The 18,661-nt window shown below is 39.7% G+C and overlaps 1 protein-coding gene across 5 annotated transcripts in view; it reads left to right on the top strand.

Moving 5' to 3' along the window:
* The first annotated feature begins 6,706 nt into the window (after positions 1 to 6,706).
* The window catches only part of wars2 (tryptophanyl tRNA synthetase 2, mitochondrial), an 86,871-nt gene continuing 74,916 nt past the window's right edge, over positions 6,707 to 18,661 (top strand). For 2 of the 5 annotated variants that reach the window (XM_041211767.1, XM_041211766.1), the window contains exon 1: positions 6,969 to 7,270. Coding sequence is in view for 1 of the 5 variants with exons in the window: in XM_041211763.1 (XP_041067697.1) it covers positions 6,735 to 6,827 (93 nt within the window). In the remaining 4 variants the exon portion in view is untranslated. Of the gene's footprint in view, positions 6,828 to 6,968; positions 7,271 to 18,661 lie in introns of those variants that run through there. The other 3 variants (XM_041211763.1, XM_041211770.1, XM_041211769.1) reach the window with 3 other exon arrangements.

The following is an 18,661-nucleotide window of genomic DNA, read 5'->3' as shown; positions in this document are numbered from 1 at the left end:
ACCTATTTTACAGGCCTTTGTCAGTCCCATTCTGTAGGCAAGTTTCCAGATGTCTGGAATTTTGCTGACAGTCTAAAGACACCCAACAGTGTTATTGCTATGCAGTTCAACATGGTCATTCACTTAATTAGGGTGAACATTTTGTAATTGCAGTTTCCACTGTTGGTAAGAAGTTAAGGAATCTCTTTCAAAAATCTCAATCCTATTAATTGGGGAGGAATTCCAATTAAAGCTTATGGAGTTTCCATGTTCTTAAGAGCCCTGTAAATCTGTGGCCTATTTCTAACAGTTCACAATTGGCATTGAATGAACCAAGTTGGTGGCAAACGTAGAAAACACAAATCTTTGGGCTGCCATCAAGCTTTCAGATGAGGAGTTGTATGTGTAGAAGGGGTGGGCATACAGCCACCAATGTAAGGAGAGAGAAATGATTGATGAAAGAAGACAAGCTATACAACAAAATATTGATTAGAACCTTTGGAATGGCACTGGAAATTCAAAATGGCTAATCCAACCTGTCCCACATAGGACCATAGCACTGACTGCCATGGTGCTCTGAAAAGCTCCACTTAGTTTGGTCTCAGAACTTAAGCAAAATTAGCATTAATTGGTACTTGTATGGAAGACTGCATGCCTCGGCATGCATGACACTGTAGGTTTATACTGCCCAATAGATTTTCATGTAACGTCATGGACTTCCTGTGCAAACTGTCAGTGACTTTTGCTGCCTGGGTGAGTCCCTATTTCACATTTTTTTTTTCACTGTGGGATGTTGCATCCCCTCTTCCGTTATTAATTGAGGGAGCCATGTCTCAACTTCTGGCCTCATTTCAGTCTCATGCTCCTTAATGTATTCATATGTTATGAACATGTGCAGTGCACAATGATGTCATTAAAGTCGTGAACTGGACGTCTTGGTGTCTTGTCTTTCTTTGTAAGTGTCTCCCAATATGCAACAAGTTTTGACGATGAGATGGAATAAAAGTACACAAATACAGGGCCGTGGTGAAGAAGACCAGCTGGTTCCCAGTGACCTACCTGCTCAGTTGGTGGATTTCCACTGGATTGTTCTGAGCATCATTGTTTCTGACATTGTGTGGCTTCTCTCAGTCGAATGCGCTGCTGCGGGGTCTACAATATTCACCTACCAACTAAACCGACTGTTTTTGGATGACTTTGTTTTGCCTAGGCTAACTTCGATCCTGTATCACTGTTTAAGGCAGTCAGTGTGGGTACAGTGTCACTGTTAGATTTGAAACAAGACAATATGGTTGCTGCGTGAGTTGGAAGGCTAAGGACATAAGAAAGAGCTCAAGAACCATTCAGTTCATATGTTGAAGGTATGGACATGTTTTTCAGAGCTATTAATATTTTAAAACTTGAAGGTGAAAGTGAAGAAGTCCAGACTCAGAATAAGGCACAATTAAAGCAATTTTGCTGATGGAGATTGGCCTGAAAGTGTACGCTAACAAACCTCCATGTTCTTAATAAGGCAAAATATATGGCATTTAAAACAATCATCATCAAGTTGGAGGAATATTTCAACTTTAAGCCACTGGAGAAAGCAGAATGTTACAAATTTGGAAGCAGAAACCACAAAAATAGCAAAACAGTTGGTGAGTACATTGTGGCACTGAACAATTAATCATTGCTTTGCAACTTTGCCACATTCTTAGACCATGTACTACGTGACAGATTTGTGTGTGGATTGGTGGATGAAAGAATCCAATTCAAGTTATGAAACACAAGATCTTACATTGAGCGAGAGTGAGAATTTAAAAACTCCTTTATTACAAACCCCTGAATTCCCTTGCATGAATTGCTATTGTCTGCCCTTAATTAAGCTAAGTCTTTCTAAGTGCTAAGTTCATCGTAACATGGGCTTGATAAGCTTACTTATTGTTGACCTTAGACTAGCTCGTCTATAGTTAATTTACCTCTTCCACCCTCCTTGGGTGGAGGTATAATATTGGCAACCCTCCAATTCTTCAGCAAAAATTCCATATTCAAGGATATTTGAAAAATTACCTTCCATTCCTTCCCTACTCCAGCTGCTGAAACCCTCATCGATGCTGTTGTCACCTCCAGCCTCCCCACTGTTCACCCAAGCTCCAGTCTATGTAAATTCAAAGTCGTTCAGAATTCTGACCGCATCCTATCATACATTGCCTCACTCACATATGTCCTCATTCTTGCCAGTTTACATTGGATATCCATCCATCAGCACATAGATTCAGAGACCTTTTTTTAATGAATCCATCTGTGGTCTTGCTGACCTTGTCTCTGCAGTTGCTTCCAGTCCTATGTTCTTACGTGTGTTCTCCATTCTTCTATCTCTGGTCTACTGCATTTTCCTTCTGCTGTATGGTTAATGATAGTGTTTTGTAAACAGGATCAAAAATCAATAAAAAAAGTCTAATGGAATGTTGGCCTTTATCTCAAAGGATGAAAATTATGCTTCAGTTATCTAGAGTCTTAGTCAGGTCCCATCTGGAGCAGTGTGTTCAGTTTTGGACAGCACACCTCAGGAAAGATATATTGACCTTGGAGGGTTGCAACACGCATTCATCAAAATGATGCTGGCCTTAGAGTGTTTAATCATGGGGACAGATTGCAAAAATGCTTGTATTCCCTCAAGTATAGGAGCTTGAGGAGTCATCTGATCAAAATGTTTAAAATATTCATTTGAAAGATGAAATATAAAGAAACTATTTCCTTTCCTGTGGGAGTTAAGAACACGAGGGCATAATTTTAAAATTAGAGTTAGGAGTGAAATGAGCAAATATTTTTTCCACATGCGCAATAGTACAAATTTAGAACTCTTTCTCTTCTCGCTCCCTGTCCCAACTCACCATTGCCACCCCCAAAAGCTGTGGATGCTCAGGCTCAATTGGAGGTTTTGAGACTGAGATCGATAGCTTTTTGTTAAGTAAAGCTATCAAGGGAAGTGGAGCGAAGATGGGAAAATGGAATCGAGGTGCAGATCAGTCAAGATCTAATTTAGGTGCAGAAATGGCCGAAATGCTGAATTGCCTGTTGCTGATCCTAATTATCCTATGTTTAGTTGTCTCACTGAAATTTCTTCCCTTGCTACATCTCTGAGCTTTCAGAAGCCTCCTTAAAATCTACTTGTTGCCAGCACTTTTGGCCACCTCCTTTAGCCTTTTCACTGCTCAGATCTGAACCATGCCATGATGTAGATTGAGATGTTTTGATGTGTTCAAGATGTGTAATTTGAGCACATTTTGCACCAACCTCAGTAAATTCCAGTATAACTTCCTGATGGTTGATTGATTAAAAGTGTTGAATAACTGAAATATAAAAAATAAGGAGGTCCCAGATCATTTTAGTTAGCTAATCAGAGGTGGAATAGTTGGGCAAATCAAGGAAACCCTGGAGAGCAATGACCTCTGCTGGACTGCACTTTTGTGCAGAAGATTTGGTTTGTCAGTGATACCCATGATTGAAGAACTTGCTCACGCTTGCTAATATATGAAAGATGTTACCCAGATGGCAACCTGGAGTACCACAGGGATCAATGCTGGGACCAAAATTATTTACAATTTATATTAATGACTTGGATGAGGGAAGTGAATGTACTATCGCCAAGTTTGCAGATGACACAAAAATAGGCAGGAAGGCAAGTGATGAGATGGCACCAAGCGTCTACAGAGGGGTATAGACATGTTAAGTGTGTGGGCAAAAACTTGGAACATAATGTGGGAAAATGTGAGGTTATGCACTTTGGCAGGAGGAATCGAAGAGATGAACATTAATTAAATGGAGAAAGACTGCAGAAAGCTGCAGCACAGAGGGATTTGGGGGCCCTCGTGCATGAATCCCAAAAAGCTAACATACAAGTTCGGCTGGTAATAGGGAAGGCAAATGGAATGTTGGCCATTATTTCAAAGGGAATGGAGTATAAAAATAGGGAAGTCTTCCTAAAACTGTACAAGGCACTAGTTAGACCACACCAAGAATACTGTGAACAGTTTTGGTCCCCTTATCTAAGGAAAGATATATCGGCATTGCAGGCAGTCCACAGAAGGTTCACTAGGTTGATCCCAGGTATGGAGGGATTTTCTTCTGAGGAGAGGTTGAGTAGGTTGGGCCTGTACTCATTGGAGTTAAGAAGAATGAGAGGCAACCTTTTTGAGACATATATGATTCTTAGGGGCCTTGACAATGTAGATGCTGAGAGGTTGTTTCCCCTTGTGGGAGAGTCTAGGACCAGAGGGCATAATCCCAGAATAAGGTGTCGCGCATTTAAGACAGAAATGAGGAGGAATTTCTTCTCTGAGGGTGGTGAATCTGTGGAATTCTTTACCGCAGAGAGTTGTTGAGGGTGGGTCATTAAGCATATTCAAGGCGGAGATAGACAGATCTTTAATCAGTAAGGGATTCGAGGATTATAGGGAAAAGGCAGGACAGTGGAGTTGAGGATGATCAGCTCAGCCATGATATTATTGAATGGTGGAGCAGACTCGACAGGCCGAATATCCTACTTCTGCTCCTACATCTTACGGTCTTATGGTCTATAACAGTGATCTTTCTATGGAGATGGCGTCAAATAATGCTCAGGGATTTCATCCTAAACAAGTGAATCAGCTTCTGTCCACAGTCAGAAGATTCTCATCAAGTGTAAAGTGGGGAGACCAGATCAGAATAGTGATAATGATAGCAGCTTAGTGACTTGTTATGACTGTAATAGCCACTATATGGCATGTCAGTACAGAAATGTCAAAGGTTTTAATTGCCAAAAGATAAACCATGTTGCAACTGCTTGGGACAGCCAAAGAAGGAAAAAGAACTCACTCCAGTGGTAATGGAAAACAGCGACGTCATAAAGATTGAGTTCAGAATCTTGAAATGAATCCAGAGTGCCTAAGCAAAGAGGAGCTAAGACTGTACAGCATTTATGCCATTCACAATCACTCAAATGACAGAGACTTTTGTACAAAGGTGTTGGTTAGTCAAAAGCACATCAACATGCACATCGATACAGCTGCAGATTGTTCCATTATGAGTAGAGGCATGAACGATAACAAATTCAGTGATGTACCTCTAATTGAGAGGACAGTTCAATTGAAAACTTACTCTGGTGAGGTGTTATAAATGTGTGGACAAATGGATTGCAATGTCCTATATAAAGGTAAGTTCCGAAAGTTGCCCATTTTTGTGAGATATATCAATAAACCAACATTAATGGATAAGGATTAGCGTTGTAAGCTGAAGAACTGGAAGAATATTTTTCAAGTTGAAATGATCTAGACCCTTAATCAGCTTTTGAACAGATACAGCAGTACTTTTGAGGACAGCTTGAAAGTTATAATCGGTGTGAAAATGGACCTCCAAATCAGGTCTGATGCAGGACCTGTAAATTGCAGGTCTAGGCCAGTTCCTTATGCTCCCAAAACCCAGGTTGAAAAGGAACTAAAGATTCAAATTGTGGGCTGGTGAAAACTGACTACAGTGATTGGGTAACCCCAATCATAGTAGTGCCCAAGTCAGATAAAACTGTGAGATTATGCAGTGATTACAAAGTCACAGTCAACCAGTTAGTGGATGATAAGCAGTATCCATTAATGATCTCCCAAAGTTTGTATGCAAAGTTAACGGGATCCAAGATATTCACAAGATTGGATTTGTCCCATGTTTATATACAGCTCAATGTAGATCAAGAGAATCAACAGCATATCATGATAAACACAAACATGGGGTTATACTCTTACATAAAGTTGCCATATTGTGTGAAGTCTTCTCCAAAAATCTTAGAAGCTACAATTCAATCTTCCAAGGTAATATTTTGCAAGGAGTGCTGCAAGTGTTGGATGAAGTGGTAAAAAGGCAATCACAATATGAAGTTGAAAAGGAGAAAGTGTGCCTTTGTGCAGTCTGAAGTAGTGAATCTTGGCCTGAAAGTCAATGAAAAGCAGCTTTAGACAGTGAAAGAGAAAATAAAGGTTAGTAGTTAATGCCCCAAAACCAAATGATGTGTCTAAGCTTGACCTTTTCTAACTCTAGTCCAATTCTACTCATGATTTCTGCTGAACTTGCCATGGTGTTAGCTCCACTACCTGAGTTGTTGAAGAAAGATGTGAAACGGGAATGGTCTAAAGTAACACCAGATGCTTATGATGCATAAGAGAAGCAAGTGCTGGAACTCACAAAGACTCGGTGTTGAAAAGAATTTACGAATATATATTGAATACGGTTGGACAGAGTTTGACAAGTGTACAGACATTGAGCTGAAACCATTTCACAATTGTCGCAATGAGTAGTCATGTAAGCAGGGTGCCATATCAAGTGGAGTCACAGAGTGGTGGTACCTAGGGTTCTTTGAGAGAGAGGATTCTGACAGAACTTCATGCTGAACACACATGAATACTCAGTATTCTATAGCAAGATAATTTGTTTATTCAAAAAAGTCATATTCAACTTGAAACATTAACTGTGTTTCCACAGATGATGACAGATCTGCTGAGTATTTCCAGCAATTTCTGTTTTTATTTCAGATTTCCAGTATCCATAGTATTTTGATTTTATTTTAACCCCTAATGACCAATAACATTTGCTGGGAGAATTACAATCATTCACTCCTTAAATCAGACATCGGCCCTACTTCAGCTATAACCTGATGCCCAGAACAATTTTTAAACCAATTTAGAACGCAGTGGGAGCCTACGTAATGACTTCAGACGCTCTCACTGCGAACCTTCACCTTTAACCTCAAGATGGCGGCGCCCAGTCTGAGGAGGATTTTAAGATTTCCAGTTTTTAAACTCGGGATGAAACCCTTCAGCGGCGAAGCAAGTCAGGCACCAAAGGTATTTGCACCATCCGAAGCTTCTCGGTGTGAAATAGCGGCGACTCCCACCCAGCCGACCCCGGGGCCGCTGTCCCCAGCTCCTTCTCCCAGAAACCGCGCGGCCTGCGTTGACAGAGCCGGAGAGCTGATGGTTCACTTCATGAGCTGAGGCGTTGCTTTGGGTTCAGCAACTGGCTATTTTCATGTAAAAGTCGCGGGTAGCTGGACCCTTTTTGCCGATGCACGATTATATGTGTTAAGCAAAGCCGGAATGTTGCAGCTACAGTAGTTTATTTTCTCCCTCTGGTCCCCAGCTACAACCACAGGCACAATATAAGTGTTTGCAAAGGGAATGAATACATCTGCTCTATAATCTATCATCTAGTGACAGTTTGGGTGCAGGAAGGAAGATGCATCGCTCCTTTTGTGGTCTCCTGTACCAATGTGGTGTGATTTGGCTTTGTGAGTACTTAATTTTAATATTTAATTCAATATATGCATCGATACTATTAGGTGAAACTGACGCCTGCGCTATTAAAGTGATGGTCTGTTGGGTCCATGTAAATAAAAACCAAGTTGAGGAGATTCCCTTATAACATTGGATCACTATGGTAAGGAATGCTCCAAGAAGGTACGAAGAGGTACTACTTTTTTTAAAAGGAAATGAGCTATCATTAACTCTGTGATGCCGCTATTTTGTGTAACAGCTAAGGCTAATGAATATTTTAAAGAGGAAGTATTACAACCAGTGTGACAAAACGCTGAATTAGTAATCCACAGTGACTTTCATTTGGACTGAATCTGCTAATTCAACTCTAATGGGATCAAGCCAATAATACCTGGTTGTTGTTCTCATCAGTTGTGGAGAAACAGCAATCATTCCCATTTATTTAGCATCTTCCTGTTTCTTTGAGCTATGTCTCAAAGAAATCAGATATAAACTATTGTGTTGAAATGTACGCCCTGCAACGCTTTCCGTTTGTATTGCACCCAAGGCACCTCCTGTACTGGGGAGTGAAGTATAAAGGGGAGAGGGAAAAAGAGAAAAAGATAATAGGTAGAGGGCTGGATGTTGAGCCATGGTGTGACCTTTAGAAGAAATGAAGAAAAACTTAATTGAAAAGGCAGGTTGTGAGATATCTCAAAGCTCTTTACAGCCAACGAAGCACTTTTGAAGTATAGTCACTATTATAATGAGAGAAGTACTGCAGCAAATTTTCACACAGCAAACTCCCATAAACAGCAATGAGATAATGACCAGATGATCTGTTTTTGCGATGTTGATTGAGGGATAAGTACTGGCCAGGAGTATAGGGATAACTCCCATGCTTTTCTTCAAAATAGTGCCGTGGGATCTTTTACATCCACCTGAGAGGGTAGGCGTGATCTTGGTTTTAATTGCATCTGAAAGATGGCACCTCCAGTGATGAAGCACTTCCTAAGTACTGCAATGGAATGTCAGTCTAGATTTTTGTGTTCAATTGCTGGAGTGGGACTTGAATCCAAAACCTTGTGACTCAGTGAAAGTGCTACCAATTGAGCCAAGGCAAGAAGAGGCAGCCAGTGGTTCTACCAACAATAATGGGATGAAAGGTGTTATTACATAACCTTGGCTAATTGCTGTGGTACATATTATAGGGTAATACTTCTAAGGCCACAATTACATCGTCGTGCCTGAATAAGATTGGAACAGTTTTAGATTCAGGACTTAGTCTGTTATGACATCAACATTATAGCATTAATACAAGTTAGTGAGTTGTAGTTTCACCCATGGTCAGCCCAGCCAGTGCATAGCCTGTCTCCCTTTCCTAATAGAACCTGCTTGATCATGGCACCTATAATTAAATTTACTTTTGCATCTCTCCCCTCCTTGGTTCTGAGGAGGAGCCATAATGGCAAATTTCCACACTTCAGTCTCTGGGGTCATAACAACAATAACTTGCATTATGTAGCACTTCTAACAAATTAAAACATGCAAGGGCACTTCACAAGAGCATTATTAAACAAGATTAACGCTAACCCACATAAGAAGGTTTTAGGGAAGATGAACAAAAACAAAGCTTTTGTCATCAAAAGTCATAAGTTTTAAGAAGTATCAGCAGACCTCTGATAAATGGAAGTTTACGGAGGGTAAATACTGTCATTTTTTTTTAATGTGCAACTGGGTCATTTGTTACTGAATGAAGATGTCTGTGTTTATCAAAAAATAGATTCTCTTTTGAGGCAAAATAATTTAAAGATCATCATTTATAAAATGGTTGTAGGATGATATAATTTGTGGCATTTAAATGTTTGTTGCAAACCACCTAATCTTTCAGACCTCAGTAAGATCACTGTCTTATAATCAGACTAAGGCGTTGGTTATTCCTTGCGTTATAGTACTGCTATAATCTTTCAGCATTAATACTGTTAAAACTGTAGCATTTTATCTGACTACTCTCATTCTACACAGAGTAATGCATTTATTGTTTAAAATTGTGTGTGTCAACTTGGCTTAGTGATAGAATGCTCACAGCTGAGTCCGAAAGCTTGCTTTCAAGCCCCACTATAAAGCCTTCAGCAACACAGTCCGGAGAGTGTAGTGCACTGTTGGAGGTGCAGTCTTTCAGATTAGATACAAAACCGTGGCCCTGTATTCTTGTTTAGGTGGACATAATAACTCCCATAGAACTATTCAAAGAAAGCAACACTTATCCCTGAACCAACATCTCCGACACAAGATTAACTCAATTTAAATCACTGCTCTAAATCCTATGTGTATTTTGAATGCTGTGTTTGCCTTCATAACAATGGTTGCACTTCAAAATTGTGAAACATTTTGAAATGCTATTGAAGGTATGAAAGGTGCTATCTGAATGTAAGTTTATTCTTTTCTAATAGTGTACAGCCATTATTTTAAAAAATATTGCTAGGTGAGGCTACATAATTGCATTACTGTCAAATATTTATGTAACCGCTGAAATTTACTAATTTTTAAATAAAAGTACTCAAAGTAATGCAAAGTTTGGTTGTCATCTCCCCTTGAAAGGATAGGCTTTGTTGTATTTTTGAGGCTGGATTGCTGAATCATGACAGTTGTTTCCTTACCCTTTCTCAGTGCAGAAGGCCAACATATGATGGGAGTGAAGGATAAAGAAAAGAATGAGATTTCATTGGCTGCATATGAAAATACTTTTCAGGACGACTGTGCCAGTTGGCAAGACAACCAGCACAATAGTCAAAGTATAATAGAAGATTCACATTTGGCACAAGTTCATGCTATCCATATAATGTGAACAGTGCTGATTGGCTCAAATTCACTTTTTATTAAAGCAACCAAACAAAAATAAGTGGAATTAAAAGATTGGGAATAGGATTTTTTTTAAATGGAACCAGTTGAATCCTTAAATGTCCCTTGAGAGACCATAATGGATCCCCATATATTGCACTGTATACCAATAAAAGTGAACTCACAAATGTGTAAATTGTAAATTTCGGAGGGGGTTGGAAATAATCACAAAATTTATCTGTTATCCTATCCCATTATCTATAAAATGTGAAGAGTGCTGATTGTCTGAAACTCATTTTGCATTAAGTCAATCAAACAATAATTATCCATTATCTCATATGTCCAATGACTCTTCTACCACCCCCCCCCCCACCCCCCCACCAATCCCCAACCACAATCTCAGGCTTATCTTCCTTTTTAATCTTGAACTCAGCTTTTGGTCAGAATATTTTCACCTGATGGGTAAGAACTGAGCTATGGACTGCTTCTTTTCCCTCAATGAAACTATGATATTGTAATGTTTTTCCAGTCCAGTTCTTTGGCCAGATAGGCCAAAAATTAAAGGGACAATAAGAAAAAAGTGAAAAGAGGAAGAAAGAAGGAAACGAGGGATTTAACTACAAAATAAAGCTGAAGGAAAGCATGGTTTTGGGGCGGGCTTGGGGTGGTGTATGGCCATGTGGGTAGTTAGGAAAAAAGCAGAGCGAAGGAAGAGAAGGAGAACCGAGTTAACCTTTTGAAGAGAGATATTTGTACTACCATAAGTATGAGGCAATAGCAACTCTGGCCTTACCCTCTTGATCTTTGATTAGGTCCTCCTCAATCACTGCTTCCCATATTTGTTTACGCTATCACCTTCCCCTTTATTTATGACTTCAATTTGCATGTTTAAAAAATTTATTCTGTAAGTGACAGTATTGCCTGGATGAGCACTGCTCAACAAGATTTGAGAAGCTTGACAGCACCCAGGACAAAGCAGCCTTTGATTGCCAACCCATCTGCAAACACCGACGCACAGTAGCAGCAGTGTGTACCATCTACAAGATGCACTGCAGGAACTCACCAAGGCTCCTTAGATGGCACCTTCCAAACCCACAACCACTACCATCTAGAAGGACAAAGGCAGCAGACACATGGAAACACCACCATCAGCAAGTTCCCCTCCAAGGCACTCACCATCCTGACTTGGAAATATATAGCCGTTCCTTCATTGTCGTTGGGTCAAAATCCTGGAACTCCCTCCTTAACTGCAGAGTGGGTGTACCTACACCATGTGGACTGCAGCGGTTTAAGAAGGCAGCTCACCACCACCACCTCAAGGGAATTGGGGATGGGCAATAAATGCTGGCCATGGATGAATTTTAAAAAATAATAATGCAACACCTACTTTCCCCACAACTGTTGAGACAAAAATATGTTCTGGAGTATTGCTTAATCTCAGGCTGGGAAGATCTCTATGACTCAAAACACTTGAGCTCCACCATTGTAAGCCTACATAGAACTTGCCACAATCTCCTGGCTCTGCGCATTTGAGTTTTATATAAAGTCAGATTTTACAAATTTTGTTTCTGTGTAAATCAAAGTCAGTCAGCACGAGCTTTAATCGGGCAACTTTACAGAAACATTACCAACAATTTAAATTAAATTTGCTACTTAGTCATCTTCCCTTAAATCTAAATGATGAAATTGGCTGTCCTTAGTTGTTTAACTCCATTGTTGGAATCTGTACAAAGTAAACTGATTTGATCCCAACTTTAATACAAAAGCAAAATAGTTGGAAAGCTGGAAATCTGAAAGAAAAACAAAAAGTGCTGGAAATACTCAGCAAGTCAGGCAGCAACTTTGGAGAGAAACATAGTTAATGTTTCAGATCGATGACCTTTCACCAGTTCTGATGAAATGTCATCGACCTGAAACATTAACTCTTCCCTTCTCTACAGATGCTGCCTGACCTGCTGAGTATTTCCAACATTTTTTTTGATTTTGTCCCAGCTCTTGTCTTCGCAAGACTGTGGATAAAAAGCTACAATAACAGATTGAATAAATACTGGAACCAGATTGAATAAACCTTCTCATCTGCCTTGTATTAAGAGGGAAAAAAAAGCTTTATCTTTCCCACCTGTGATTGGAATGAATTGCTTTCCACTGTAAAACAATATTTATTGTTATATGTATTGCTTATAAAAATTGACTAGATGTCTTAAGGGGACATATAGTTAATGCTAATAATTGGGATGAATATGGATAACATGTTATTTTAAACATTTTAACTTTTTTAAGTATTGGAAAATATATATTTTCATTATATATTTTTATATATACTTTGTGTATTGGACTCTGGCTAAACACTGTAATTAGATCAGAGCAGCTCATACTTTGTGCCTGTGGTATTTCCAGCCATATCCTGTGTATGTTTTTCTGGGCCTTTTGTTACTTTTGACTCTGTCTGTAATGTCTTTATTTTCTTTTGTTTTTATTCTCTTCCTGCTCTCTTGGTTGCAAAATAATTCCAAAGTGGCTCTTTCCCCCTCCATCCCTTCCTTTCCCAGGACTATTTTTGTGAACGGTTTAATTACAACTAGAGCTCCAGATAAAAGAGGAAAAGCAGTTGGTTCTCTCCAGTACCTTAACACACTGAATAAAACATTAACTGTAAAATTATCATGCTACAAAGTTGAAAAGCAAATTACTGGTAAATTTGACTTAAGGTTGAAAGAATGTATTTGTTTACTTGTAAGACATAACTGTGCTAGTCACTTAAGCTTTCAGAAACAATATGTGGAACAGATTCTGTTTTTTTTTTGAGGGCACATTCTAGGAGAACCACTGACTATAGTATATCCCACAAACTAGGAACCCCTCACAAGTTACCAGCTATAATGGAGTGAGGATTTTCCTTATGAATTGCAGAAATTGTACATCCAGGATCATGAACTTTGATCAGACATATTGTAAGCTATCTTTTTATTTAAAGCAGGCAATTTTATTTCTAATTCTGTGAGCTGACAAAACACATGCCATTGCTGCAGAGTAGGTGTGTCCCTGTGTCCAAGTTCTCCTGCATTACTTCACATAGCAAAAGCAAGGTTCTTAATGTGATTTCGCTCCCTCCCAATCCAAAAGAGAGGTGAGAGTAAGTATGCAAAATTTAAAATACTTGTATCTAGCATTTTGCTTTCCTTCTGTTAAATTGTTTTGTCTGTGAAAAGTACTGAATTCGCCATGCTTTAGTATCAGTGACCTCCATAAAGTTGTTGCCTCTTACAGTTCAGAGTGTAATAACTATGCAGCTAACAATTATTTTAGTCTTGAGAAAATAATTGATATTTTACTTAAAAAATAATTTTTCCTTAAGCAAATGGCGACTCTCTTTCTTCTGGTAAACCACAACTTATTTGTGACTAGTGTGGAATAATGGAGCAGATATAAATGTATTAAAAATAAACTGGGATTTGGTAAACTGTGTGTGGCAATTGCACAGTGAGGATCTGCAGGATAACTCTGATGGGTGGGAACATGGGATCGCGAAATAATTTGTGTCGCAGATATTAAATCGGAGGACAATGGGAGATGGAACAGTGGCACAGGAGGAGAGAGCATTCAAAGTGGTAAAGTGGCTATGTTGGGAATGAGAGGGTTGGAAACAAGGCAGATTATATCACCATTAAAGATGACAGAAGAGAGGCCATGGAGAAGACATGAGTAAGTGACAGTATGCTAACTGCAGTAATTCAAGACACCACTGGTAATGTTTTCCAGGGCTGTTTCAGTGCAATGGGTGGATTGGAAACCAGATTAGAGTGCTTTGAACAGGGAGTGATCGATGAATTAAGTACAGAGTTGAGTGGTTAACTTGACAAGAAAGGCCATGTAAGAAGAAGTAAAGGAGTCTGGGGTAATTGTTTGAGGGAAGATGTACTGTTGGCCATCTTCTAAACGATACAGACAGTACCAATGGATGGCAAGAGTTTAGTTTTTGAGCGTAGACCTATGAAGGAGAAGTTGGATAGTCATAACAGACAAAATGGGATTGAGGAATCTTGTAGTTGACCACATGAAGGAGATAGGTTTTCCAAAGTCATAATAGGAATTATGTGGGAAAGGACAGTGGGATAGTATACTTGAGGGGTGGGAGGGGGAATGGATTGAGGATTTAGAAGCTGTTAAACTTATGCCTCTTCTTGGAGTTCATGAACTGCACACATTGTCAGTGTATGGATTGAAGGTAGAGGTGGAGGAGATCCAGGAAGTGGATTGTGATGAAGAGAAGAATAAAAGCAAAATACTGCGGATGATGGAAATCTGAAAGAAAAACTGAAAATGCTGGAAATACTCAGCAGGTCTGTGGAGAGAGAAACAATTAATGTTTGAAGAAGGACATTAAAGAAAAATCAAGGATATTCAGAAGTAAATTGATGGAGGTATCAGTGGTGCTGGTAAGTCAGACCAAGTGGATCACAATGTCCTTTTTTGTGTAAGAGGGAATTGGAGAAGGCTTTTTTGTTGTTCTAGTGTGGATTGATGGTTGCAGCATTTGGAACCAGGTCATTGTGGAAAGAAGTTGGCTTTTGTCAAAAACAGAAAGCTGGGAGATAGGCCTCATGCACAATAGAGGAGTTCGGCAGCGCTCATGAATGGAGGCGTTTATATATGAAGGATCAGGCCGAGGGAGAACAGGATAATAGCAGGATGTGTTCTTGTGGAAGTTAAGTGTCAAGGATAAAAAGACACAGCACAGAGTTTGAGTGATGATAGAAAGGAGGAGATTTTGGTCAGGAAAGAGCACTGAGGTTTAGCAGTGGTTCTTCAGAGGTGAAATGGTGTCATTGATGTGGACAAAATCTAGTAAATTCATTTGATACCAAAATAGGATTTCAGCCAATTCTGATTTCACTTAAATTAAGGGTTTCGTTATATAGAATAGTATCATAGAAAGTTTATGGCACAGAAAGAGGCCACTTGGCCGATCGTGTCTGTGCCAACTGAAAAACGAGCCGCTCAGCCTATTCCCACTTTCCAGCATTTGGTCCGGAAGCTCTGCAGGTTACGGCACTTGAGGTGCATCTCTAGACACCTTTTAAGTGAGTTGAGGGTTTCTGCAGTGAGTTCCAGATACCCACAACCCTCTGGGTGAAAAATAACTTAATCTCCCCTTTAATCTTTCTACCAGTGACTTTAAATGTAAGCCCCCTAGTCATTGACCTCTCTGCTAAAGTAAATAGGCCCTTCCCATTCACTCTATCCAGGCCACTCACAATTTTGTACATCTTAATCAAATGTCCCCTCAGCCCCCTCACTTCCAAGGAGAACAACCCCAGCCTATCCAATCTTTCCTCATAGCTGTAACTTTCCAGTCCTTGTAAATCTCCTCTGTATCCTCTCTAATGCAATTATATCCTTTCTGCAACGTGGTGACCAGAACTGCAAACAGACTCAAGTTATGTTTTATATAGTTCTAGCATAACCTACCAGCTCTTATATCCTATGCCTCGACTAATAAATGAAAGGATTCCACATGCTTTCTTAACCACCTTATCAACCTGTCCTGCTACCTTCAGGGATCTGTGGACATTCACTCCAAGGTTGCTCACTTCCTCTACACCTCTCAATATCCTCCAATTTATTGTGTAAACCTTTTGTGTTGTTTGACCTCCCCAAAGGCATCACCTCACACTTCAGTGGATTGAATTCCATTTGCCACTTTTCTGCCCACCTGACCAGTCCATTGATAACTTCCTGCAGTTGACAGTCCTCCTTGCTATCAACTAAGTAGCTAATTTGTGTTGTCTGCAAACTTCTTGATCATCTCCCCCACATTTATGTCCAAATCATTAATATATATCACAAAAAGGAGGGGACCAAGTACTGAGCCCTGTGCAACCACGCTGGAAATAGCCTTCCAGTCACAAAAACATCCTGTCACTGAGCCAGTTTTGTGTCCAGCTTGCTACAGTCACCTGGATCCCATGAGCTTTTATTTTTTAATAACCAGTCTGCCATGTGGGGCCTTGTCAAAAAACTTGCTAAGATCCATGTTGATCACATCAACTGCAGTACCCTCATCAATCCTCCTTGTTACTTCCTCAAAAAAGTCAATCAAGTTAATCAGACATGACCTTCCCTTAACAAATCTGTGCTGACTGTTCTTGATTAATCTGCGCCTTTCTAGGTGACACTTTATCCTGTCCCTCAGAATTGATTCCTATAACTTGCCCAATACCAAGGTCAGACTGACTGGCCTGTAATTATTTGATCTATCCCTCGCTCTCTTTTTAAACAAAGGTACAACGTTGGCAGACCTCCAAACCTCCGGCGCCTCACCTGTATCCAGTTAAGATTGGAAAATGATGGTCAGACCCTCTGCAATTTCTTCCCTGGCTTCATTTAACAGGCTGGGGTACATTTCATCCAGCCCTTGTGATTTATCTACTTTCAAGGATGCTAATCCCCTTAATACTCCATCTTCCTATGTTTATCACATCCAATACTTCACACTCCTCCTCCTTAATTACAACGTCTGCATCGTCCCCTCTTAATGAAGACAGACGCAAAGCGTTCATTATGAACTATACCCACATCCTCTGCCTCCACATGCAGATTACCTTTTTGGTCTTCTATGAGCCTACTCTTTCTTTAGTTATCCTCTTACCCTTAATGTATTGACAAAACATCTTTGGGTTTTCCTTGATTTTGTTTGCATATACACATTTTTTCAATTATGTAAATTTCATATCTATTTTTATGAACTGTGAATGCAGTCAGCCAGAAGGGCCCCTGCAAAGACGTCTTCTGGCACCATGTGTGCTGAATGAAGAGGGAATTCTCAGCAGTCACTCTCGGGTTGCTGTGACAGGACCATAGATTGACTCCTAATTCTTTCTGACATGACTTAGTTGGCCACTCAGCACCAGCAAAGGCCAGGCCAATACTACTTTCTTATGCGAAGATGCAAGGTAGCGGTTATAAATGTGATGTTGGCAGTATTGCCCAAATTCCAAGAACAAATGGCCAAAAATGCCACCTGTGGAAAGGACAGTAATATTACTTTTAGTCGTTTGGTAGTACAGAACTTGAGCATTGCTGAAAAAAAGAGACATCTTTTGTCAAGTCTGGTCCCTTGTGCCATATTGAGTACATCCCAATAGGTACAGACAGTGGTGAAGGGAGAGTCAGTTGATCATCTGGTAATAGGAGATTCACCACCGCCTAGAGAATGAATTACTTTGTTTTTTAAGTATTATGTATGGAATAATTTGAAGACGTATGATGCACCACACCAAGTACTTTGCTGTATTTGACCGTGCGTACACATACAATACAATCTTTACTGCAATAACAACTAACGTTATTAACATGCTCTTCATGAACATGAGACATGCAAAAGTGCTTTACTGCCATGTATAGATTTCATAAAGGCCCAACCCTTGCATTAGCTCATTATTGGATTGCTTAGAAATGGCAGAAATTCATAATTTCCAATCACATCTGTTTTCCCTCCTGTATTTTTCTCTGCGCACCCTAAATGTTACGGACACTTCTTTTGTACCCTATTTGTTTTCTTGCCCATAAAAAAAAAATTCTAGAAGCTTGAATCATGAAGCAATACAGGATCAAACCATGAACTGTAGCTCTATGTAATATTAGAAACACCAGGAGGGCTGTCCCAAGTGTCCTCTCATAATAATGGAAGAAAGTCTTGCAATATGTATCAAATTGTAAGCGCAATAATTGCACCACTTTATCCTTCACAAATCACACAAAATTCACTTTGAAAGGGGAAAAATGTGCTCTGGACTAAGACTTAGAAAAAAGTTACAAATAAATGAGAAACTGATGCAGAGGTATGTTGATTCAATAATGAGAATGGAACTGATGTGGCAGCTTCCAATGGAGGCTTTTAACACTTGGACTATTGATTCCTATTATAAGAACATAAGAACTAGGAGCAGGAGTAGGCAATTCAGTCCCTCGAGCCTGCCCTGCCATTCAATACGATCATGGCTGATATCATTTCGGCTTCAACCCATTACTAATTTAAAATCTGTCTATCTCCTCCTTAAATTTATTCAGCATCCCAGCATCAACTGCACTCTGAGGTAGTGAATTCCACAGATTTACGACCCTTTGAGAAAAATAATTCCTCCTCGTCTCTGATTTAAATCTACCACCCCTTAACCTAAAATTATGGCCTCACATTCTAGAATGCCCCACAAGAGGAAACATCTGCTCCACGTATATTTTGCCTATCCCCTTTAACGTCTTATATACCTCAATTAGATCTCCTCTCGTCCTTCTAAACTCTAGCCAGTGTAGGCCTATACTGCTCAATCTCTCCTCAGTACAAGCCCTGCATCTCTGGGATCAATCTAGTGAACCTCCTCTGAACTGCCTCCAATGCAACTACATCCTTCCTCAAGTAAAGGCACCAAAACTGTGCACAGTACTCCAGGTGCGATCTCACCAATGCCTTGTATGATTGTAACAACACTTCCCAATTTTAATACTCTAATAAGCCTCTTTTATAAGCCTCTTATAATTTAAATTTAATTTTATAATTTAAAAGATGCTTTTGGCTGCTCAGGACC

Source organism: Carcharodon carcharias, chromosome 18 (assembly GCF_017639515.1).
Source record: "Carcharodon carcharias isolate sCarCar2 chromosome 18, sCarCar2.pri, whole genome shotgun sequence".
In the NCBI taxonomy this organism is placed as follows: domain Eukaryota; kingdom Metazoa; phylum Chordata; class Chondrichthyes; order Lamniformes; family Lamnidae; genus Carcharodon; species Carcharodon carcharias.
The sequence above is the reverse complement of the archived record's forward strand: the minus strand, read 5'-3'. Positions and strand labels throughout refer to the sequence as shown.